General features: G+C 36.2%; 1 protein-coding gene across 10 annotated transcripts in view; it reads right to left on the bottom strand.

Moving 5' to 3' along the window:
• Positions 1-24,954, bottom strand: part of LOC128190047 (uncharacterized) — a 30,643-nt gene extending 5,689 nt beyond the window's left edge. The window contains exons 1-26 of one of the 10 annotated variants that reach the window (XM_052861925.1): positions 24,847-24,954; positions 22,029-22,143; positions 13,799-15,339; positions 13,359-13,488; positions 12,376-13,160; positions 11,704-11,929; positions 10,021-10,106; positions 8,663-8,683; positions 8,207-8,320; positions 8,006-8,092; positions 7,603-7,692; positions 6,689-6,880; positions 6,219-6,449; positions 5,685-5,705; positions 4,943-5,077; positions 4,433-4,530; positions 4,120-4,306; positions 3,921-4,025; positions 3,612-3,828; positions 3,090-3,265; positions 2,478-2,647; positions 2,024-2,132; positions 1,763-1,789; positions 981-1,125; positions 556-762; positions 151-294 (exon numbers count right to left, since the gene is read on the bottom strand). In XM_052861925.1, the coding sequence (XP_052717885.1) occupies positions 151-294; positions 556-762; positions 981-1,125; positions 1,763-1,789; positions 2,024-2,132; positions 2,478-2,647; positions 3,090-3,265; positions 3,612-3,828; positions 3,921-4,025; positions 4,120-4,306; positions 4,433-4,530; positions 4,943-5,077; positions 5,685-5,705; positions 6,219-6,449; positions 6,689-6,880; positions 7,603-7,692; positions 8,006-8,092; positions 8,207-8,320; positions 8,663-8,683; positions 10,021-10,106; positions 11,704-11,929; positions 12,376-13,160; positions 13,359-13,488; positions 13,799-15,219 (5,124 nt within the window). In that variant the 5' untranslated portion in view covers positions 15,220-15,339; positions 22,029-22,143; positions 24,847-24,954. Of the gene's footprint in view, positions 1-150; positions 295-555; positions 763-980; positions 1,126-1,762; positions 1,790-2,023; positions 2,133-2,477; positions 2,648-3,089; positions 3,266-3,611; positions 3,829-3,920; positions 4,026-4,119; positions 4,307-4,432; positions 4,531-4,942; positions 5,078-5,684; positions 5,706-6,218; positions 6,450-6,688; positions 6,881-7,602; positions 7,693-8,005; positions 8,093-8,206; positions 8,321-8,662; positions 8,684-10,020; positions 10,107-11,703; positions 11,930-12,375; positions 13,161-13,358; positions 13,489-13,798; positions 15,340-16,048; positions 16,628-18,389; positions 18,818-22,028; positions 22,144-23,245; positions 24,494-24,846 lie in introns of those variants that run through there. The other 9 variants (XM_052861926.1, XM_052861924.1, XM_052861934.1 and 6 more) reach the window with 9 other exon arrangements.
• Positions 24,955-25,824: the final 870 nt, after the last annotated feature.

Below are 25,824 nucleotides of genomic sequence, written 5' to 3'. Positions count from 1 at the left end.
TACTGACACAATTTAACGTGGTAACTTGCTTTTATACTTATTTAATGAAAGTTTGAAAGACATTCACAATTTAGGCTTTATATAAGACAAACAGACAAAGTGTAGTGACACGCACCAACAAAAGGACAGAAAGCCCAGCAATGAAGTTACCTTCTCAAACCAGACAGGGAATATCCTTCTGAACACGGTAAGTGAGCGATACCCATGAGCAAGAGCAGATAACTGCTTCTTGTGCTTCATGATTCTCTTGTTTTCTTGCAGTGCTTCAAACACATGTCTTTTCAGGCATTCCTCCTGTAAAACCCAAACACACACATGTAAATCAACACTTACAAATAAAATCTATCAATAAATACATCTACACATAAATCAATTCAATTAATCCACTAGTACTCTCCTTCTGGACCCTCCATCACCAACTTTCCTCAAGTCAATATTCAGCCTTAAGTCTGAGAAGTGGCTTCAAATATCTGCTTATCTTTTAATGATTTGAGCTGAGAACTGAGTTGAGTATTTTTTATGAAATGTTGATGACAGTGGTCACTGAGCGCCTACCCTAAACTGTCTGCACTGAGTCTCCCTATGGTACAGTTCTCTCCACGCGCGGAATGCCGACTTGACCCGCAGCCTCTGTACGACCTCCACAGCCTGTTTACACAGGGAATTCAGCTCCCTCTGGTGGAGGGTGTAGTCTCGCCAACTCTCGAACATAATGCTGACTGGCCAGAACTGAATTCTATTCACAGCTGTGGTCACTAAAGTCTGAAGATAGACATAAGCATTATTCCAATTATCTTATGACACATTTAATGTAACGCAAACAAAATCAAAGTTCAGAACAAAGATTGACTGATACATTTAATGCAATGCGAAGAACGAAAAAAAATGAGAACAGTATTAAGTTAGTTGATTAAAAACGCGGTTCTAAATCATTGCGATTATGCTGTTACAGTTTAATGATTAGAAGTTGATGCACAGACCTTCATCCTCTCTGTCTTAACAGCCTGCTCCATCTCAAATCTGGCGTCAATGAAGCTCGTATTCGCTAAAGTGGGTTTGAGGTCCATCTCAGGGATAGATCGGTCAAGGTCAAGGCTGACTCGACTCAGAGCAGGGGAGAAAAGTCTAACAAAAGAAAACAATACACCCTTACTTTACCTATTGATCAGCATTTTAATCATTCAACTGATTGATTGCTAAATACATGTAGAAATCTTTATTAAAATCATTTGGCATTTTAGAGCCAGCCATGCAAATTACTTAGCTTATATAGCATAATATATCTCAAAATACAAAAGCATACAGTGGCCATGCTATGCTAATGTCATTTTGATTCATAATAAAAGAAAAGAAGATGACTTGTCTCAACAAAATTAATAACTGTAAATCAAATGATTTCAAGTGGATCGTTAACAAGTAAAAATTGGTGATTTGTTATTGCTTTAGTGTTTAGATTCTTCATCACTTTTTAGGTGTGTGTGGAAGACAGAAGATAAAATGACAAGGTGATTTCATTTGATTATTCTGTACTACATGTAAAAGAAGAAAATCATTTTTGTTTCAGTCAAGAGAACTGTTATCAGATTTATTCAAGGGTGCTGTGTTAAAATGAGACTCTATTCACAGCTTGTGAAAATTTGGAAGAGAGTGATGGGATGGATGTGGAGTGATGCAAAATGATCGATAATCCCAGAATGCAATGCTGCACAGGAAGCCACAATCACTCCGTAAAAAGACTCATGTCTGGCTTCTAAAAACCTACCTCTTTTTTCTGGGTGGATCCAAAATACTTAAAATAAAAGGAAGCGTCATTGAAATGTCATTACTTTTTTTATGTTGTTTGACCTTGCAAAATCTCTGCATCATAAAACTATTTATTCTTTGATATCCACTGCATCCTATTCCTCTATCATCCCTAACATCTTTATGGTGAAGTATTCCCGTTATTTAAGCATTTGTAACTGGGAGTATTCCCATTTATCGTTCTTGGAGATACACGTACATGAGATCTGAGATTTGATACCTTTTCATGGGCGTCCCCAGGGTGGATGAAGCCACAGGGCTGTGGATACCGCTCGTGTTCTCGCTGGACAGGATCATGTCTGTCAGAAGCTGCAGCCTGTCTGCGCTCTCTGTGGAAATATCAAAATCTTCTCAAATTCTGTCATTATTATGTAATCATGTATAAAAATATCAATCTTCTCTAACTTTGTCATAATTGTGAAATTTGGATCTATGGTAGCTTCTTTTTCATGACTTAAAATCATTAAACTCATTCGGACCAGTTTTCATGGATTTCCTGATTTTTACAGGTCTGTGGGCACTACATTTCTGGATTCACTTTAAATTTATGAATCATGAATAAAGACTAAGTTTCATAAGTAATTGAATGTTGCAATTAGTGGATGAAGAATACCTATGAAATCTGAGAAAGTTGATTCTTCAGTTTAAGTACATAGAAATTGAGTCCAGCTTACCTGAGTCTCCTGACGTACTGAGCGCCTCTCCGGAGAAATCCTCGGGGGACTGTAGTCCGATCCTGACTGCAAACTCGTGGACCGCTCTCTGCATACAGCGGTCAGCGACCCCCCGCCACTCCGTGACGACCCGGACCATCAGCTTACGCTGTAACATCTTCTGGTGCTCTCTGTAGAAATCACAGATATACAGTTTCAAAAACATACATCTTGAAAAGACTTTAACACAAAAAGTTAGTAGCATCTGTTTATAGATTTGAATGTAAAAGTAATGCATTTTCTTCGTTTATTCTTTGCTTTTTGTGATACCTTAAAAGCATACAGATAGGCTAAGAATGTAAAACCAATGCATTGTCTATTGTTTTCTGGTGATGAAACATACAAAATATAATTTTAAGACTAAATTGGAATAGACTGAGTTTACATACCAAAGGTTTTAACTTTAATAACTTAATAATGTAAAAAGTATAGAATGACAAAACTACGTACATCTTAATTTCATACCAAATTAAATTCTAAAATCTTGTAAAAATAAAAAAGATTAATAAGAGATGGCAAAATAATACATTTATCCTGTAATACATGTCCGTGTCCTCTATGTAACACATTTACCTGGCGACTAGCGTGGCCCTCAGGTGATGGCGCCAGAAGCAGAAGGAGGAGTCGATACGCTGGGTCTTTCGGTTCTCCTCAGCTCTTTCTATAATGTCCTTTTCATATCGCCTCTGCTGTGTGGCATTACTCCACCATAAGTTGAAATACGACTTTAATAGGAAGTTATTGTATTCCTGCAATGAGACAAGAACACATTTTGTAAAAAGCAGCATTTCAGCAAAAAAAAAATTCCAGTTTCTCAGGTCAAAGTTTTCCAAGTGCAATTGTGACAGAATGGTATTTATCTTTTTTTGGCAAGATTTTCATTTTTTTTAACAAAAATTAAAAAAAAATCTATTATTCCACTTTCAAATATGCCAATCAAATAAATCAATTGGTCAGCATTTTTGCCAAGGTAGCGGTGCCTGCGACCTAAAAACTATTTATTCGAGCAGCCATATTGTATTTCACACAACTCAATCAGGTGAAAAATAGAGCTCCAATATAATAAAAAAATCCGACCAGCATTGTATTACGTACCTGTTCCTCCTTTGTGGCTAGCCTCTCTTTCATCTGTCTGATGGCCTTGTAGTGCCAGTCGCTGAACGTCTGCTTCATCAGCTGCTGGTTGTGGAACTGTTCGGCCATCTTCTTCCTCTGAATGACTTCCTTCCATCCTCTCAGACACTTCCTCACAAAGCTCGTCTTTGCTTTTTTCCTAACATCCTTCTCAACAGCTTGCAACATCAATTGTCGCCTAACCAAAATATAAATAATCAGTTTTGTAATCAATAATCTGATTGGGTTTAGTGATAATTGCTATTTTCACATAAAACCTCACGCTTGTACCTCCAAGTCTTCCAGGACTTCTGGAGTTTGGTTTTGAGGAAGGCTGCATTGTTCTCTCTACATTTCTTTTTCTGTTGCACCAAAGAATGCCAAGCTTTAAATGACCTAAAATTAAAAAAAAAAATATCATAAAGAGTGTTCATAAAAACATACAGAGACATATTTCACTCTCATTGCCTGCTGAGTTTTGTGGACTCACTCGGTGAGCAGCAGTGCCTGCCTTTGCTGGACCAATGGTCTGACTCGTAACCGTAGTAACGTCTCGGCCTTCCAATGACTGAAGTGCCTCTCCAGCTGAGAGCGCTCGAGAATCCCGCGAGTCTGCTCAACCTCCTGGTTCTCACTCTCAATGCGATCCTTCACGCTCAACCACTTCTGGAACATTCCTAAAACATGGAAATTAATTTTTATTTTAATGACACACAATGTAAGAACAACATGATAAAAATATTGCTCCCCCCTTTTTTTTTTAACAAAGGAACAGAAAGTTGAGTTCTAATAGATTTACTTACGTTGAAGGAGGTTTTGTCTTCTGATTGGTTCTGTGTCGTTAAACAGCCGTAGTAACGCCCTCTTGTGGCAGAACTTTTTCCACTGTACAACAGACTTCCTATAATTTAGTCACACAAATAAATTGAACTGAAAATATTACCCATACAAAATACAAATGTCAATGTTAAATGAAATTTAATATGTGTTGATTAACTTTAATGATGATTATCATTCTACAAACTATGTTCCATCACTTGTCCCATTTAACCTAATTAACTGTAAAACAAAATTAAATTTCTGTTACTAGTTTTTTCTCCAACAAAATTAAATAATTTTCTTTTCTCAAAATAGCTGCAGCTCTGTAGCGCCCCCACCCCTTCCCCTTTTCATAAGAAATATTTCTTAAAAGAACTACAGTTCTGCAGCTATAATCTTGAAAAAATGTTAATAAAACTCCATTAGCAATAAAACTGCATGCAGCAAAATCTGACGATAAATAGGAGCGGTTAGTGTATCAACATGTTAGCTACCTGGCACAAGTGTTAGACCAGAACGTTTGAGCTCGCCGTAAATTGAGCCTGTCTTCCACCTGGTGTTTCCAATGGGACATAACTCTCTGTTGTATTTTAATGTTCAAGCGATTTGTCAAACTCCTCTGAATTGTTCTGAATGAAAACACATCACATAAACATCTAGTTCAAGCATTAATCATTTCACATTCAATTTTATAAAATATTTAAATCATATTAAATCAAAGCCGAGTATTAGATGACAACATTAGCAATCAGATTGAATGTTGGTATGACGTTGTTACACGATATGACATAATTAGCTGACAAATTGTTCATTACCTCCACCTCAACCCGACCAAAAACAAAATCTCAGTAATGAAACAAGTTATGTTAACATAATTTCCAAACTAAAGATAAACAATAATAAAATGCATGCATTTACTGGTACTATCTATTTAATGCAATTTTTGTAAATAAAATCAAATCAGTTAATTAAATGAATTTTTGTTTTCTACCCTGTTGTATTAAGATCTACTGTAATATGCTACAAATTATCTCTCACATGGTACTGAATACCAAGAAATTATCAAAAGAAATGTCAACTTATTTCACACTTGTTTAATTCATCACGATATATTCTACAAATTTAAACTAGTTTTACCAAAGTCTTTTCTAACCAGTAACCCTTAATGGTGGATGCAAATCAAAAATGCAAAATGATCAAAATTTCCACTCAAGCGTAATTACAGGAAAGCATTACCTCAGGCATGCCATCTTAGAGCTAAAAATATTAAATTGTCAAATACTTTAGAAAACTTTTTTTTTTCATTAATACCATTAGCTCATTTCATGCAACTCCTCAATTTTCTTTTTATGCAACTGATTATTTTTAATTTACAAACATTGAACCTGTAGGGAAAGGAAACATTGGGGGGGGGGGGGGGGGGGGTGGGCCTCAAAATATCGGGGATCATTGGAGCAGGTTGTCATAACAAACATTTCAAACTCAGCATGCAGGCCATGGTTTCACTGATTCTCTAGGTCTTCAACAAGAGCTGGGACTTGGTAGGGGTGAATTATGAGGATGGAGATGCCATGATTTCCATTTAATCTTCAGATCTTCAGACACTGATCAAGGCTTGGTGGGGGTGAATTATGAGGATGACAATGTTTGTTACAGCCACTGTGAGCCTTGGGCTTACCTGAGCCTTGTGGTATCAGCCCTGAGCTAAACTGAGATAAGTTTTGTTTTTTTTTAGGCCAGGGACTTTTCTTTTATGAGCCCAGGGCTTACCTGAGTTGCTTTTTGTGCTGGGTGTAGTCCCGCCAACCGTGGAGGCTGTGTCTGACCAGGACACGCTGTAGGTACACCACAGCAGCCTCACGGCGCTTCTTAAGGACCACCACATTATCTCTCCAGCACGTCAGAGATGTGGACAGGATCTTGTGACGGATGCGAGCATGGATCTCCTCTCGGTAATGGACCTGATGCTCCCAACTTGTCTTCCAAATCACAAATGCATTTCTGAAGTTATAATACAGAAGATATAAGATTGAATTTCCCAGAATTATAAAGAAGTAAATACAAACATAACCATCAACATATAAACAACTCATGCAATGAACACAATGAACACAGTTTCATCTCATCTGATTTTCTTTTGACATAAAGTGATAAAAAATTTCATGCATTGAAAATAGATATGGTTTTCATTTCATATGATTTGGCTGCATAGTGAAAGTTGCCACAATCAGCAGACGTACCTGACAAGTTTGTGGTTGGCGGCGGTGACTGTTCTCTCTGTCAGAAGTAGGTCGTGCCAGTGGGAGAAGCAGTGACGGAGCTGGTTCTTGTGGTAGTGTTCCTGGCTCTGTGCCAAGTTCTGGTCGTACTCCTCGCGGCTTATCATGGCCGCCTGCTTCCACTCCTGTAACAGCTTGTGGAGGGACTGATTCCTGAAAGCCAGCAATGGAGACCAACAATCTCAATAACCAATATAACACTGACATTTTAAGACAGTATTGATAGAATAAACCATTTAGCACTGACTTCTGTCATGTTAGACAGTTACGTAACTAAAGAACTATTCGCCTACATTACTATGGCATCACAATCGCCAATTTACTATATTTTTATGCACTCATTTTAAGGACAGTTATAAATTGTGTGTATGTAATGTACTAAGATGCTGATAATTACATGTGAATTATCATTTTGAAAAGTTCTTTAAAATAGTATAATCAAACTCAAAGTAAAGGTTTGAGGTTTCTAGGATCTACAGAGCCCAATCTGAGACTGCAACTCTTTTCTCTGCAGTCACTACCCCTCACTCACACTAAGGAAAAGTTCTGTAGATACTCTGCAGTCATTACCCTCACTCATGCTATGGAACGATTCTATTGGTACTTAACTCCATGATCATACAAGATGGTAGATACCAACTCCAACTGTACAGTATATCAATGTTTTGTTATCTTTTTCCATGAAAAACCTTGCTGGAAGATCCAGGTAAATCTACTGCAGTGCCTACCTGTGATGGAGTTTGTTATATCATCAAGGTAAATCTACTGCAGTGCCTACCTGTGATGGAGCTTGTTTTATCAAGGTAAATCTACTGCAGTGCCTACCTGTGATGGAGCTTGTTTTATCATCAAGGTAAATCTACCGCAGTGCCTACCTGTGATGGAGCTTGGCCAGGTGCACCTTTCTGTACAGGATCACCATACAGGTAAACATCTTGCTCTGGAGCCTCTCATTGTACAGGTTTCTGTCAGAATATAAACACAAATGTTACATCAAGGCTTCTTTTAATTTATAAAAGAATGTTTCACTGTGAATCTGAACATTAATCTTCTAGCTGTGTTTACAATATTGTTAATCACTTATATGCGAAAACTTAATATATGAGACTCCCAACCCAAGAAACAAAACTTTTTCTTGAATGAGAACATAAAGGGGTATAATCTTATACAAGAATATAACATTTATGACAAACAGTAAATTTATGTACAGTATCATAAATAGATGCACAATATTCTTGTGAAAGATCTCCCAATTAATATTGATCTACAGTAGATAACCTGGCTATCTCATCCCTCTTCTGTCTCTCCTTGGAGTCCAGGGTGTAGATTCTCCAGGCAGTCAGGGTGTGGGTCAGGACCCTCCTCCTGTAATCAAGGTCACAAAATCAAGGTCAAAATGTCAAGGTCAAACACCTCCAATTTAAACATAACATTGGCTCTGAAAACACACAACTAAACACAGATAGTTTAACAGTTTACCTGAAATGATTGTGGGCTGTGTTTTCCTTTACTCTTATTTGGAACTTCTCTTTCCAAGTGTTCATCAGTCGAACCAGAAGCTTGCGATCCATAGAGTCTTGCATGTAGCGAACCCTAAAATAGTGCACAATATGCAAGTGTCATATCTGTGCTACTTTAATATTAATGTCAGGTGCATCCATATAAATCAGTTCACTTTCAAAAGCTTCCACCAGTAGCCAAAAACTATACCAGCAAGTAAAGGGTCAAAGAAAATTGATTACAATTTATCAAAATCAGTTGCAACAAAATTTGATTGAGTTATTATGGCATTTGATGTTGTTGGAGCCAACAATTTACCCTTGATGTACTCAGTCAGTAGGTATTGTGTTTACGTGAGAGAAACAAATCGTAAAACACGCCGTGATGAAATACGTGATCTGAAAGTCTGATTGAGACAAGTACAAGCTTACTCACTTTTGATTCTGGATGTTATTTCTATGAAACATGAAATTTAAATTTAAACCGTGAAAAGATAACATTAAGTATTATCCATGAATAAAAAACTATAAAAGGAAATTTCATGCCTTCATTCTATGAACAATGTGTAAAGACATTGCTTGCCATAACATCAGTTTTGATATACTGTGAAATCATTTAAATTGGTGGGGACAATTTTCATTGATTGAATATTTTATAAAGATTTTTTGGGAGGTTATTTTATGAATTCATTTTTATGACTCAAAGACCAATATTCAAAATTCATTGAGGATTGAAATTCCTGGGTGATGGGTACCCATGAAATCAACTAAAAATGAACCAACAAATATACTTATGATTTCACAGTAACAAAACAATAATTCTGCCCAGCGAAATCTCTTTTGGGACAGCAGTTAAGAAAAGGTAGACATGTAGAGAAAAACAGAAATAAAGTGAAGTTCCTTGTAGCGAGACAATGTCCTTTCTATAAACATGCAATGTAAAGCAGAATAACTTTCTAAGTAAATGAGTAAATATATATTTTCCTAGAAGAATTATCATGCATGCTACTGTTATGTAGTGACAAAAGGACTTGATCCGTAAGTATTTATAGATATTTACATGTCTATAATAATGATATAAAAGAAAGAAAGGAAAATGGAATTATCTGGTTAATGCAGAGGATAGACACGTCTAGTCGTCTCCAGAATCAATTAAAAACCATATAATCAGAATATACACATATTTACATATATAGAAAATCAATTCTAAAGGTATACAAACTGTTTTGCTTTTCTATGAAAAATAAAAATAAAATTGTGTTTGAGCTTCATTTCTTCTTGAATAAAACTTTCGGGCAAATTACCATCATGATGTTATAATTTTTTAAATCACAATAATTATTTTTCTTTTTTAAAAGAACATTGACTTTACATTTATTTGGAGTTATATTTGGGGCCTGCTACCGTATATCCCCTAATTTCCGCAATGATCTAATTTTCACTTTTTTTTGTAATCACCTTTAGATAACAAAATAAACAACACGCAGAAATTTTATCTGGTATTGTTCACTATAAAAAGACTTTCAAAACTGCATAAAATGACTGACGCAAATTAAAAAAGTTACACTTTTTTCCCGTTTTCACAAATTTTGTAACACTAAATAACAGATATATAGTATCTCTAGAGCTGTAGTCTATTGACAGTCTGGAACTATGGTCAATTATATTGTGGGTGCTATGTGATGGTCACTGGAAGTCAAGTAACTACCCTGATTGAGGGGTGAAGACTAAATATAACCGTGAAGGGAGGGGTACAGGGGTCTTCTGATTTATGTTTCGTCCCCGATTACTTACTTCTGCGACTCCTGTGTAAAGTGGCGCCACCTGTTGAAGGCTCTCTGGGCCCGCGCCTGTCGACTATGGGAGGCCCGCTCTCTCCACTGAAAAATCAACAAAAACTACTAGGTCTCTGTACAAAAACTGGCAACTGTTATTCATGTTGTGAAAGAGGCAAGATCATCAATAAGTGATGTAAATGGTAATGTGGTAATATTGATACAAGAAAAACTAGAAAACTGACCAGTCAGGAAGGGCCCCGCTATGACAATTAATATAGAGAAGTGAAAAAAACTTTGAATTCCATCCTCTTTATATTAACAATGATGAAAAATAAATGCCCGGCATAAGATGTAAAGAACTGCAATATATATAAGGTGGTAAAAAAAAGAAATGAAAATTATAAGTAAGAACTGTATTTTTAAAATTTCAAGATAATTCCTGAATGTCCAAAAACTCAAAATAGTAACCTTGTATCTGCATAAAACAGGGATAACCTCATGTCTTGTAAAAAAAACTAAATGAAATGTGTATTTAAAAAAGATTTAAACAGGTGTTTTATAAAATGCAAGCCTTCAGTGAATGCAAATACATTGTATCACCCAGGGTTGACCTCAACTTCAAAACAAACATCAGTTGCAGACAAAGGTGTTCATTAATCTTCATATGACAGATAGAGATAAGCCTCTAAATTTTCTGCAGCAGGCAAGATAATTAATCCCAGGGGATTAATTGTTCTGCTCTCTCATCCTTTTCTTCTAAATTTACAATAAGATTTTTTTTTTCAGAAATGACAGAATGGGGTTATTATCTGATTACCTGTTAAAATTAACAGCATAAAGGCAGAAAAAAATAAAATTAATAATTAAAAAATAAAATAGTGAAAAAGGATATCTTAATATATATTTTGATTTTAGAATTCAATAAAATTTCATAAATCATTGTGTACGGTATTTTAACCAAAATAAAGTATGAATATTATATATTTTAAATCCATATTTCTAAGAATGTACACAATACTATACATCATTCAAAATTAACCTTAACTTCAATACAAAGTTCATTTTGAAGACACAGGTAGTGCAGTAATTAATCTCAATGATTTTCTTCCTGTGGAAGGTTAATTAATCCCAAAGGACAAATATTGCACAGCCTTCCAAATACTGTATACAATGGTAACATTCTCAGCAGTTATCTCTCTTTGCCCATTATCATTATGCATAGTTAAGGAATTTACCCCACCACCCCAGCTCCAAACCAGAAGACATAGAGAACCAAACTTAGCATCAAAATATGTATTTCTGCCTACTGAACTACCATACCAAATTTGAACTTGATTGGGCAACCATGAAAAAAGTTATTAGAAAAAAAAAGAAAATTTGTGGACAGAAGAGTGACGGACGGACGGACAGAAGGACGGACGGACAGAGTGATTACTATAGGGCACCCGCAAATCCTTGCGGGCACCCGCAAATCCTTGCGGGACCCTAATAATTCTAATAGTTATGCACAGTAATCAAGATGTTCACAGAAAAATGTTTTTCTCTGAATATTGTGAAATTGAAACTAAAAACTTAAAACACTTGTGTATTCTATTAGTCACTTGTGAAGAAATTGAGATGTAAATGAAATTCAAAATTTGTCAAAAAATTTGATCCTATAATTCTTACAAACACATAACTGATGGTACAAGTGTCTGACCTTGTAGAAGGTCGCTGTGACCAGTACCCCCTTCAGCTTGTTCTGGTAAATGTCCACCATGATCTTCGAGCGGTTGATGGCCCACTTAAAGGCACTCATGCCTTTCTTCAGCGTGTGCAGGCGATGAAGGTTGTCGGCTGCTCGGATTATGACATGCTCTGCAGCTGTCTTCTTCCATTTGAAGAAAAAATTCCTCTGAACTCTCCGCCGATGAAACATTTCAGCACTGTGACAGAAAAAAATAAACTCCAACTGAACAGACTTTCTAGGTTTCTACAGGTTTGGTGAAGGTTTTATAATGATTGCACTAGTATAAGATACTAGAGTTATAAAATCTTTCTGAATTGTTAAAATTGTCAAAAACGACAAACGATGCTTGAGGAATGGAATCTTCTTCAATAGGAAACCGATATACCAAGAGAATTGACAATATCATTGATATTCATTGACATCAAATTTCAGGGATTTAATGAAAATCACAGTTTCAAGGATAGTTACATTCATGGACAATGATCCTATCAATACAATGTGTTACTTGCAGTAGAAATTGTACTCTATGATTATTTCATTTTAAAGATCATCGTTAGTAAAAAATCCTCAAAAATTGGAATCATTGAATATCAATGAAACTATAGTGACACACAGAGCTATAAAATAAATACCCCTACTCACCTCTGAAGACAGACCCCATAATTAGCAGTGTCCAGAAGCTGTGAAAAACTATCGCACACAGAGGGCAGCACCAGGTTGGTGGCGCGCCCGAGCCCACGCGCGATTCTAGCACTATCTGTCACACACTTGCTGGCAGCACTCACTTTACAAGCAGACACACAGGCCACACGTGCTGTGCTCTCAGAGTAAATCTTGTCGTACATGTCTGGACTTTGATAGTCGTACTGGGTGTAAGGGTACAGAACTCTGTCCGTGCTCTGTACCACCTGACCGGTGTTATTCCCCCTTGTTACCATGGAGCGAGGAGTCTGGGCTGTTTCATTGTCACCTTCTTTGTGATTGGCCGGCCGAGGTCTTACGACTGTGAAGGCAGACGGCCCCTCGTTCTGGTGAACGTTGGAGAAAGGGTGGACATTACTCTGAACTATCTGTGTGTGGCGCTCCAGGTTTTCCTTGGTGATGGGTGCAACTTTTGTGGTAACTTTCTCATTCAGAGTGCGGCGTTCACCAAAGTTTGTGTCATATCTCATAAAATTTGTGCCATTATATTCAGCAGTGTTCTTAATGAGGCCTACACCACTAGGGTCATAGGTCTGGGGATTGTCTGACGGGAATCTCAACAAAGCATTGTCATCACTGTCTGTCTCAGTCAGTGCAGAGCCTAGCAAGCCACTCAGCCCCCGTGGGGGACCCCCTACATACGATTCTGGTCCCGACTGGCCGTTCCTCTCGTCTATTGACTGCATAGACTGCACGTTCTTCAGCCACCTTCTGAAGCATTTGGCCTACAACACAGAATCACTTTCTTTGTGAAAATGGAAAACAGTTATCGATTGATGTCAAATTGCATAAGCAATGGCACTATATTTCAATTTCCTTTAATATTTATCATAAAATTCCTCTATAAATTCTTTTTATTTGATTCTTTATGATGAATCCCTATTCTGAGCATGTAAGGACTGTTTGCAGGTCTAAGATCTTACCTTGAGCACGAGGTCCTGTCTGGTTGTTGGGTCGACGTTGTAGAGCTTCCTCAGGAGCTCCACGGCCATAATGGTGGAGGACTGGGACCCGATGGACCGGACAGACCCGCTCACACTGCCCTCTGGTGGTCTGAAGCATCCAAAGCAAACATACACGTCAAGTTATCAGTGAAATGATTTACATGAAAAAACCCAATTTAATTACAACACACTGACTAGATAGAGACAAAGAGGGTTTACTGAGACAGTAAAATAGAATCAATCTGTAACATAATTAGTAATGAAGTATAATTTTAGTACTAGCTAGTGCACATTTGTTTACAAATCAAAGGTTAACCAGTGACAAATCAAAATAAACTGGACTGCAAAACTGACCCAAAACTAACAAATGATTAATAATTAAATTCAAGACTCAACACTCTAGATTTATCTTATACTACCTCCATCCTCCTTCAGCAGCCCCCCTCCTGGGGTCACTGTCCGTCTCTGGGTGGCGGGGACCAAACACAGCTCTCCTGGTCGTTTGAACCTGCTGCCCCTCCCTTTCCACCACCCCGGTCATTCGTGGCTCGTCCGTCCCCTCCATGACCCCTTGAACCCTGCGCTCACCCTCCTCCCTGCTCGTTTTTCTCACAGGTTTTGACGTTACTTTATCATTCTCCTTTGAGGAATCAGAGATGTTGAGATCTTCCTTTAACTCTCTGATGTTTTTCCGAATCTTCTCCTCAGATTTTTGTCTGTCCCTGGTTTTCCTTCTCTTGGATTTATTTGGAGAGGTTGCTAGATCCTGGAGGGTAAGGACACCTCCATCCTCCTTGCTGGCGGACTGAGGGGTTCCGCGGACACTAGACTGTGAGGTTTTACCTGCGCGAGACTTGGTGATGACCACCTCACCTGTTCTCACACCTTCACACAGGCCCAGGCCCCGGGGATTCGGCTGCTTACTCTGAGATCTGATGCTCTCTGATGGAGGGTCTTTGGGCGAGACATAAGAGGGGTGGTAATGAGGGACGTTGGACTGTATTGAACCCTTCCCACTTTTGCGATTGAGTGTACTGGAAGAACCCATTGTGTCATTCAACAATAGCCCTGGTTCCTGCAAAGGGTTTTGTGGACATAAAGGGATTTTATTATTGTTAGTTTGCTGAGGAGTAGAAAATTCTTTTTGAGGGATTTTATCAAGGTCTGCATCATTTTGGTGTCTAGCTTGTTTACTTGATGATCTAGAACTTATTTTTTCTGATAAAAATTTGTTTAGATAATCATCACTTTTACTTTCACTTTTTCTTGGTTTTTGATCAACGTCCATTTTCTCCTGTTTGCTGTTAGAATTAGTCACACTTTCAAGATGAAGTTGGGCCCTGTAATTCCTATAGGACATACTTGCAAGTTTTTCATCCGCCAACCTACTGAGCAGCCTCCTAGCCTCGCGAGATCGCGGCAATCCATCTCGGACTTCCTTCTCCTCATCTTTACCATCCTTACTTCTACTCCTTCCTAACTTACTCACATACCTATCCTCAAAGTTCTTTTTGTTTCTCTCAGCATCCCGTGCAGAGTCTTTCTTTAGAAGTTGTCGGAACGCTGCCATTTTGTCGGTGAAGTCGAACCCTGGTGTGGGCTGGAATTCCTCCTCACTGTCCAGAAAGTTCAGCCTCCTCCTGACCACCTGACGCACGGAGGGGTGGGGTGCACCCCGAGCCTCGGGGACCCCCATTGGTTTCCTGGGGGAGACGCTTACTAAGAATGTATCATTCTGCTGGTCCTTGTCCCTGGGTCTCAAGGAGTGACTCCCCCTCCTTCCCCGGTCAAACACAGGGAGATCACCCAGATTCCTCTCCAAGAACACAGACGAAGTCATTTCTGTTGTTTGTGATCAGAGCACATAACCATCTATATGCATTTATGTTGTCTCTCCCCATTGAATCCACTTAACTTCTTGAAAAATCATTTTCTCTGGCCTTGTTTTGGACTGTTAACTCTGAAATGGAAAATAAATTCTCATCACCATTAACACTTTACCTACAGAGAATTCAGTGGTTCAGAAAATCATGGTCATTAAGTTCTACTTTTCAGGATCTAAATCTGGATTTAAATCAGGTGAGGAGAGAAAACTTTGATTAATTTTCCATTAGCCCTGGAATAAGGACCAACATAATTATACTTGTCCTAACATTTAAATCATTCCTTTTGCCAGGTGTCATCTCAACCCCAACTTGAAGCCTTCAAGATAATTCAAATACCAAAATGGCATATTGGGCTTTAACTTTTTATCAAAAATCATTATATTAAACACACAGAAATAACTTCAATATGAGAGAAATTCTTCTTGATAACAGGGACTTTTTCTTAGTTGAACTGGGAGGTTCAAAGCGGCCCATTCTTTCAGCAGAAAGGTATCCTATCACATTTCTAACAATAAACAACCGTGTGTAATAGATCTCCTGTAAACATTGGCTTCCACAAAATAATGATTGCAGGGAGGTTTAATTCTCAAAGATAAAGAATACCTACCTACCGAGGGGTTAATAAACCAATGCCCAATGACATAATTCACAAATGAAGACATGATCATCAGAATTTAAGCTATCTTCACAAATAAAAAGGTTCTCAAACCTGACTTACCTAACAGTATATCAATTTTCCTTGTATTCTTCATTCAGACAAAAAAGCTAGTGTTTTATCTTTACCTCATATATGACCAATCCATTTCACGAAGATAATGTTCAGAGAGAGAAATCAATAGAACTTGTACCATCGTAAATCTACTGCCAATGAACTGTGTGTATTCAAGGTGCATTTTAAAATATTTAAACACTTGGTGGATTTTTTTATGCTTTTTAATTATTTCTTTACAACAGAATTTGAGGACAAAAGATATTTCAGGACTTAATAGAAAACACACATCAGCCTTAACAAAAATCTGTTCACACTGCGCACCCAGTAAATACTGCATAAAGACCCCATAGAACCGTATAAGCTTTCTGAGGCCTTTTGTTGACTGTCAATATTTAAGTGCAGAAATTTTGAAGGCGGGGTATTATAGAGTTGATATTACTTGGAACTGTGGCATTCCGCTGATGTCTGGTCTGGGATAGGTACAGAATATCAGCGGAGTGTACACATGTTGAACAGGTATTATTTACGGGCCGTGTTCTGCAAATATTGGTACGGATTAAATGTGAAAAGCAACGTATATTTAGCATGTTTAGCACAGTGGTGAAAAATTCAAACATGAGTTTTTGTCACAAAAATTTTAACAAGTTAAATGCTTATCAAAGAGAAAAATAACTGGGTATTGTTATTAAACAATGCTGAGAAAAAAATACTTCAAATTAAAGTGTATTTGTATAATAAACAAAACAGAAAATCAGACCATTTACTTTAACTATTTTGAATATATTCCATAATTGAAATTACTCATAGTTTATCATAGAGACTTTTATTTCTCATATTTGGACTAATTTTTCAAACATGTATTTTTTGAAGATTGCATAAGAATGGGGACATCAATATATTTCATGATGGTTGAATTTTAAAATTACCATAACGTTTTAAGGAATTGGACATTAAAAAGTTCCACACAATTGGGCTGACAAAATCCTTGAAACTAGACATTGATCTCTGTGTGCTTTTAGAACAGGACAAGATGTCACTGTATTTACAAAAACCTTTACCTATCAACAAACAAAAATAACGTCCACACTTATCACAGAAATAAGACTGACTCCTGGGTATCCATGGAAGCAGAGACCTTCTGGTGATTTATCCGCCCAAAGGAACAATTATCACATTCAGCACCCAAAGTACGGGGTAAATTTTGAGAGGGGACTTGATGGAAAGTATGCAAAAATGCCACAAGAAAACAGAGGCATTTAAAAATTTTCATGGTGCTCTTTGTCAAAATAAGTTAATTTTGATCCAGGAAAGTAAAATTTTCTATCCTTTAATCCTATTTAACCCGGGAGCAGACTTTCCTATAACACTGGGTCTTGGCCAGCGCAATCTCTTGTTGGCTATGTGGTAATGAGTGAACAGGTCTTTAGCATAGTGTATTGAGAGAATTCTTATTATGTCAGAAAGTCGACAGATTGGTTTAACGATCATCAGATAGATTTGCTGACAAATAACTTTCCCAGAAAACGTTCTGTAGATAATATAACAGTACCTTTGAAGAGAGAGAGAGAGAGAGAGAGAGAGAGAGAGAGAGAGAGAGAGAGAGAGAGAGAGAGAGAGAGAGAGAGAGAGAGAGAGAGAGAGAGAGAGAGAGAGAGAGAGAGAGAGAGAGAGAGAGAGAGAGAGAGAGAGGAGAGAGAGAGAGAGAGAGAGAGAGAGAGAGAGAGAGAGAGAGAGAGAGAGAGAGAGAGAGAGAGAGAGAGAGAGAGAGAGAGAGAGAGAGAGAGAGAGAGAGAGAGAGAGAGAGAGAGAGAGAGAGAGTATATATAACACTTGTTTGCTAAGTTTATTTACACTGTTTAACAAAATGAAAAGCATTGAACTCAATAATTCAATTAATTTGCTTTGACTCATTTGCTAACAAGCTTGGATCATTCTATTGACTTTTTATTTGGTAGCTTAATGGAAAAGAGACAGAGACCCCCCCCCCCTTCAACATAATTCCCAGTATACCAAAATATGTATACTGCACAAGAGATATCTAGATATAGGTAAAGATTACCTGGTAGAAAAAATCAAGGTACATTTGTACATGTACAGACTACCTGTCCAAAATCCATTGATACACGATGGAATTATTGGGCAGTTAAACAAATTTTATGACATTAGTGTATCTATGGACAGGAGTGCAACAGGTTCACCAATATACTGACGGAAGACAACATTTCTCACTGCACAGTTTGACAGGTTTTGATAGTCCTATTGATAAAACTTTCACTTACTTAAATGCAATGCAGGACAAGTTCTGCTTTGTCACCATTTTTACCTGGTACAGTAATGTACATTAATAACTCTATAAAAATCAGACACATTGTGAACACATATTATGTAACCAATGAAAGAGCAGATGCCTACCTTTAAATTGAAAACAATAATCCCAAAACCAAAGAAAACAATCCAAAGTGTTGACTTCCATCAGCCGGCCCTTATGCCAGGGACCAACAAAAATCCAATATTGTGTTCCACTCTGATATTCAAAATGTGAAAAGGAATTTAAATTTAAAAGCCGCCCTGTTCTTACAAATGGCAGTATTTGTCATGTGTGTATACGCTGTGTAGTGTTTATGAATTAAAGACTGTTCGCGGACGGAATTGGTAGACTACACAGCAACCTGCTTAGACCTGCATGTCAAATTCGCGAGCGTTTTAAACAAACCCTAATCTACCCCCATCATTCCATGCATGTCCGACTTTAAAAAGCCGGCTTTTCAACACGGCAGATAATATCAAGAGTTCTCCAACACTCCTGATTAGGCGATCAAATCGTCAATTCAATTTTACAGAATTTAACTTCTATTTAATATTTCTAAACCGCTGCGGCAATATTTGTGTTGGATGATGTCTATAAATAATATTTAGACTGTCTTTATAGTGATTATGGTTCACAAATGCAATTAATTGTCCTCGACTGGAGTATCGGTAGATCTTTAGACGTATGATGTGTGAGGTGGGTAATCATAAAACGATCACGGACACCATCGCAGATATCATCGCTGATATCAAAAGATTGAGGGCTCTCATTGAGTTTTAATGTGGGAATCAAATTTAATTTATGCAGCTTTAATATCAGATAGGACAGCAGTAAACACACGCAGTCTTCCATGTACAAGGTTAATGAAATCTTAGTTCTCTGAAACAATAGAACTTGTAATCTCCGTTTGATCACATTTCACCTGGGGACCTAAAAGATCATGGATATTCTGACCAAAAAATAATCAACATTCTGTTCTCACAAACTAATTTGCACTACCCAGTTGTTGAAATTTTTTTATGAATCTGATAAATCAAATTTTATTCATCTTCTTGCAATTAAACATAGCTCAATGGTATTTAAAGTTTAAACGTATACTGAGATTTCTCATGATCAAGTGTTAAATTGTTTTGTCTTAATGTAAAGTTTATTTTGTAAGGTTTACAAAAAAAAATGTTGTAATCCATTTGTCTCATACCTTGCAATCACTGGTCAGAAATAATGCTTTTTTTGTATAAATAACAGGACTTTTGAATTTTAGGCTAATTTTCCCAGATATTTTAAAGATATATTGGTTCAAAACAACCGTTTTAAGCAAAATTGTCGCCAGTATTGCAGCTGGAATGGTTAATAGATATATGGTGTTGGAGTTCTAAATTTTTAAAGGCATTTGAATCAAATTTAAAATCATTAACAGACTTCAAATGTGTAGCCTATAAATAACATTATAAATAACGTACATTAGATTAAGATTTCAGCAGACCATTTCAAACTCTTATCATAATATACAGTACCACAGTGCTTTGAAAAACTAAATAGACACCAGATAGAGGAAACAATTTCCGTAAATGAACAGTAACACAATCAAAGACATTTCTACAATTGTAAATATACCTATGCTTTCTAATTGAATAAGAGAGTAAGTGAATAATTATCTACCTTTTATGTCCCGCTATTTCTGGTGAACATAAATCATTCCACTTATATCGACAACTAACCCCGACATCTAACCATACAATGAAGGAAAAATACATCAAAAACAAATTTAATTTAAAATTTCTAAATGTTTCAAAGCAAAAATATTGACTGTTTACTGGCTCATCACTGGCTTAAGAGAGGGAAACATTGATATAGCGAAGATAATGAAATCCAAACACTCTCACACGTTTACGTCTTATTCAATTTGTGAAGGTTTTGTCAAGTGTCATTAAAGAAAACACATTACCGGCTTAATCACATTAGTTCTAACGATGTTGATTCAATGTGATGATAGACCTTTCATGAAGTGTTTTTTTCTAATTCATTCACACAAACATTAATATTGAAATACTCCCCTAAGTAAGTTGAATTTTCTGGACAGCAGTCATAAAGTACAAAGTCAATCAGTGTCCCCAGGGTAAGTACTACAATAGTACATACAGTCAAGAGTCCATACTGTGGTGTGATTCAGGAGTAAAACTTGATCTATTGCTTTCAATCATATATACCCTCATAATGGATCTGAGAAGACCCAACTTTCAATAAGACCTTGATAATATCAGAAAATTGTAGAACTTGGGGGCCATCCTGCCTCATATGTTTACCAGTACAAATCAACTGAGGAAAAATATATTTTCTTATGAAAATTACTTTTTTATATCCAACATCTATTTTGTGAGGTCATTTATGGCTGAGATTAGCTTGTAAAGATCCTGCAAAGATTGTAACCCAAATCCAGTTTTACACTTTTCATATACAGATTTGATATTATTTTGCTAAATTTATAATCATATGATGGTAATATTGGCTCCATGAACAAAAGGCTTTCAGGAAACTGCTAACACCTTCAACGAGAGACTCAAGAGCTAGTGTGTTTGCCAATGGAGTGTAGGACCTTATAAATTGGCCCTTTCCTGCACAGCTTCTGGTCTTAAGACGTACATCCAATACAGGGGTAAGAGGGCTTATTAAGATAAGATAGAGGGGTTTGTACTTTGTTGGGGGCAGACTTACATACACTGAGATAATGTCCACCACCCCCCCACCCTCCCCACACAACTCAGTGTAATACACATTGAGTGGTTCCATAACCAAACAGATTTATCTCTGAGGAAGGCTTTTGTCTTCCATTACAATATGTAAACACCTAAGCCAAGACCGTATTCCACCTTTACACCTTCGTGACACAGATTAGCTATCTACCGTAATGATTACTCAGCACTCGTATTTAAAAGCCTGCCAACACAACAGGTCTCAATAGTTAACCTTTTGATTTCGAGTTGCCTCTCTATAATCCGTGAATGATGTCGCAAAGAATTGAATACCACGAAATATTTCAAAAAGGAAACTTCTAATGCTGTGTTTTCATAAAATAAATACATGGACCACTCACTACGTATTAAAAAATAATATATTTTGTGAATTTGATCTCCCATCTCATTCTGATCAGAATATCAATAATTCTTTACAAATCTGTAATCACCGAGATTACACTGCCAACTCAGTGTAAAACAATATCAATGATTTCCTTATTATTACATCGATCTGTAATGAAATATATTCCTGATAATCCTAAATCATTAATTAGTATTCTGCATCATAAAACTAGTTACCAATAAGTACTTGTAAAAGTATCTCCAGTTTTTAGCCAGTTGGGATTTACTATTTTGATAATCTACTTGCCCTTTCAGAATTTAAAGGATTAAACATGAGATAAAATTAAACAATTAATAAGAGGATTACTATGATTGGCCGATTCTGTCAGTGATTTAGTCGGGAGTTTACTGATCCTAACACACCCAGTTAACATTCTTTTTACTCCATACTACATAACAACACTAAATCCCAATCATCTCCCCAACCCCCACCCACCAATCCCTCACATACCCCCCCCCCCCCTTTTACAAAAAAAATAATCAGCAAAGTGAAAAATTAGACAGATTGATATTCTTTTTCACCAATAATTAAAAATGTGACCATGAACTAATATACAAGAATGAAACTTAATTACAGGTACTCTACTGAAGGTCATCGACAATACTCACAGTAGAAGGTATATACAGGTATGATGAATCCAGTCTTCAGTACGGCATGGCCTACGATGTTCAGATTCTTGTACGTGTCCTCCTTCTACCCTATCCTCCATCGACTAGAACAAACCTGAAACATACACTGATATAAAAGTCCCGAAATTGAATTATGAATTTTTTGCACAAAATTATACCACATGTCATGGTATCAATCATTGTAATTTCAATTACGATAATGATATAAAAATCTGCAAATCATTCCCACTTCTTTTGAAGTAGTAAAAAAATGCTCATTTGAAATAAAATTTATACCTTCGTTAAAATATACCATCACTTCATCTCCTCGTTTGCTTTCAAAATTTTTGCAAAATTTATCATAAGATATCATAATACAAATGCCCATAAATACAGGAAAAAAAGCAAGGAATTAAACTACAAATGCCCATTAAAACGGGAAAAAAGTTAACTGAAACTAATGATATATAATACAATTTTTCTTCCATTCATCTAAATGCCCTGACTTTCGACACAATTGGTTGTAGATCATACTGCAATGAATTCTGGGGGATTAAGTGAACAATATCATGGTGGATATAAAAGAACGCCATGTTTAGTTATATTAATCCCATCTGAATGCTGCTGTAATTTCTCCGACATCAAATACACAAAGAGCTTGTAATAAATAAAATGACTATCTTACAAATGCAAACATAAATTGACCACAACTGCCAAGGACAACTCTTCATTCTAGTTCTCTTAATGTACATTAATACTGAAGTCAATTCTATCAGATGAAATCTTGACTTTGTAAGCTGGACTCATAATTTAGTGACACAAAAAAAATCTACTTTCATGAATTTAAAAGCACCTGTCATTTCACGACCTTGAGCAACATGACAGTTTTTGAAGTTGATTTAATTCCCAAAAATCATGCATTCATTTCTTTTTATTTAAATACAAAATTATGTCAGAAAAAAGATTCTTTGTGTTTGTGAACTTGTGTCCGACATCAGTGACTCGTCAGTGAAATAATTTTGAGCAGATTTAAAAGGCCAACTTTCGTATTAAGCAATTGAATTGTAGCTTAGCTTTGTTATTAATATAGTCCTACATCTAATGTATTTCATTCATGTCTTTGTTTTTATCATATTTTGTAACAGAAAACATTAACATGTAATACCAGATGATTTTAGGATTTAAAAAGAGGAATTACTGGTAATAACAAAACTTACATTCGAATAGAATTACGTGCATATTAATCAATCAATTCTCCCTTGTTCCTTTCAAAACAGCAGCAGGAAGTTAATCCTCAGCAATACCAGCTAGCTGCTCTGCCAGCTCCACCAAATCAATGTCTTTTTTGTGCCAAACCATTGAAGTTTAATGATTGCATAGAGATGGCAAGTCTCTTTAATTGATTTTTTTTTAAAACAAAAATTAAACCCAACTTATTTTGATGCCTTACTTCAATAACAATCAACGGTCATTGGATAATTGTTCGAAGTACTGTACACATGTTTTTCCTCTGGTTGAGTTTTAAATGGCATTAGCATAGATAAGACAACACAGCAAGTTTTCTTTATGGAAAGAACCACCATCAGAGTGGCGCCTGGACACTTTAATTCACCAAATCTGTGTTGATATCTCCAGCTGACCATGTAGGTAAACAAAAAACAATGTTTTCCAGATGAGATGATGTGAGACAGGTCTGAATAGGAATGCTCTGACTGAAGTCTTAAATGGTGCTGCACTGTCTAGTACAGACTTAGAAGACAATGCACAAAGTATCAACTGTTGCAACAACTAAACCTGACCACTGTTATTTTATTGCTAATAAACATCCAATTATAATTCATACAATACATTTAATCTGACACCATGTTGTCTGGTTTTGAACGTATTTTAAATGACATTGTGCAAACTTTGATGTGACTTAATCAGCTCTAAATGGTGTATCATCTTACTTAAGTAAATAATGAATTCTGTATACAGAGAAACAATTACTGCTTTTACATTTACAGTATAATCATTCATATGTACATTTACATATACATGCTAAAACAACTATATCAACACAAATTACTATAATATGACTCAATTGGATGTTGCAATTTAAAATTATTACTAAGAATTTAAAACAATAAAAATGTTTCCATGAAAAAATTCCATTTTTAAATTAACATTAGGTCAAAGTCTTAACCCTAGGTCAAGGTCAGGTAACATCCTATATATGGTTACGTGAAACCTTTAAAATTGTGCTACATTGGTATTTCTATGTTTTGGTCTAACAAAAGTTCTGGCTACAATATAGCAGTGATTTTAATTCATGTCACACTCAATACAAAAAATATGTACAGATGTACACACTGACTATAAATAAAATATAACATCATTGTCAGCTGTATAATAAACCCACTACCAACCTGGCATGAATTCACTTACTGAACTCTCAGCTCTGCTTACGTGAGTCTGAGGTATCGTCAATATTGTTATTATTATTTCATTTTAGCACTTCTCTACAGGAGAGCTTAGAATTAAAAAAAATAATACACTATATCCTGAATTTAAGTGTTAAAGGGTGTATAATTTTTTTTTAGCTTTAATATATAAAACTTCAGACTCCTATAGCGAGACATGAAAGAAGGCCGATTGCATTTGTTGTTGTACATGTATGGTGTGCAAAATACAGGGACGGCTGGCATATTAATTGATATTGTAAAAGAGTCAACGAAAATGAAGAGAAAAGATTGCCTCACGAGGCTGTACATTTGTGCTGTCACCGCCGAGATTACAAAGTCGGATACAATTACCAAATATCTTGATCTCTACACACCATTACGGACTGAAAATGTCTATGACTTTTCTTTAATCATCAGTAGGTCATTCAGTGTTGTTGTTTTTAACCTTTTCATGCAAAGACAAGATTTTGTTTTCTCCGCCACCGTGTAAAACATACCTCCTTTCTTCAAGAGCTCCAAAAGGTGGAGATAACTGAGATCAAAAGTGACCCCCCCCCAAAAAAAAATAGACTGTCAATTATAATCCAGAACACTCACATTTTATTAACATGTTGAGGCTTTAAACTTTAATTGTTTTGTTTTCAATTATTTAGTTATCACATATATATTCTTATATATTTTTTAAATAAAGATCCTTTTTTCAAATAATATAAACAAAGAGCTCATAAAATCTTTAATAAAGGTCCCTTTTATTTGCTGTAAGCTGCCTACTGCCTAGTATGCATAAAAAAATAAATCATCTTTTTACAACTTCTCTTTCATATAATATTGGAATTGCATTACGTTTCTCTGTCATTATTGAAATCTTTTTCATCCTAAAATAGGACACTATGATTGAAGGGAGTTGAATTGGCATGGTTTGATACCAACAGCTATGCAGAGTTCTAGATCGTAGCAGGTACCAACCTCTACAAAGCCACTCTGATTTTGAACAATATGCTAGCTTAGCAATAAAGGCATTAACTCTAGGGTAGCAGCTACAATCTTTAACTCAGCCCAGTTCCTCATATTCGACTGGTACCTCACTCAAGCCAGTGTTTAATACAGAACTGTACATTGCATACCTGCTGGATTTAAAGGGACTTGGACACATGATTCGAGATCAAAAATTTTATTTCTATTTTTTATGTATAAAATGGTTAACTGGTGTATTTTAAATGATTGACCAAAATATTAAATGTTAAGTCAAGTTACAAGCGAGATACAGAGGTAAGAATTGGTTGATATGTAAACAAAGCGCGAGTCTTATAGTTGTTTACAAAAATGTAATGTAGAGAATTACCATTTTGTAG

Source organism: Crassostrea angulata, chromosome 6 (assembly GCF_025612915.1).
Source record: "Crassostrea angulata isolate pt1a10 chromosome 6, ASM2561291v2, whole genome shotgun sequence".
NCBI lineage: Eukaryota > Metazoa > Mollusca > Bivalvia > Ostreida > Ostreidae > Magallana > Magallana angulata.
This window is presented reverse-complemented; position numbering and strand designations above follow the sequence as displayed.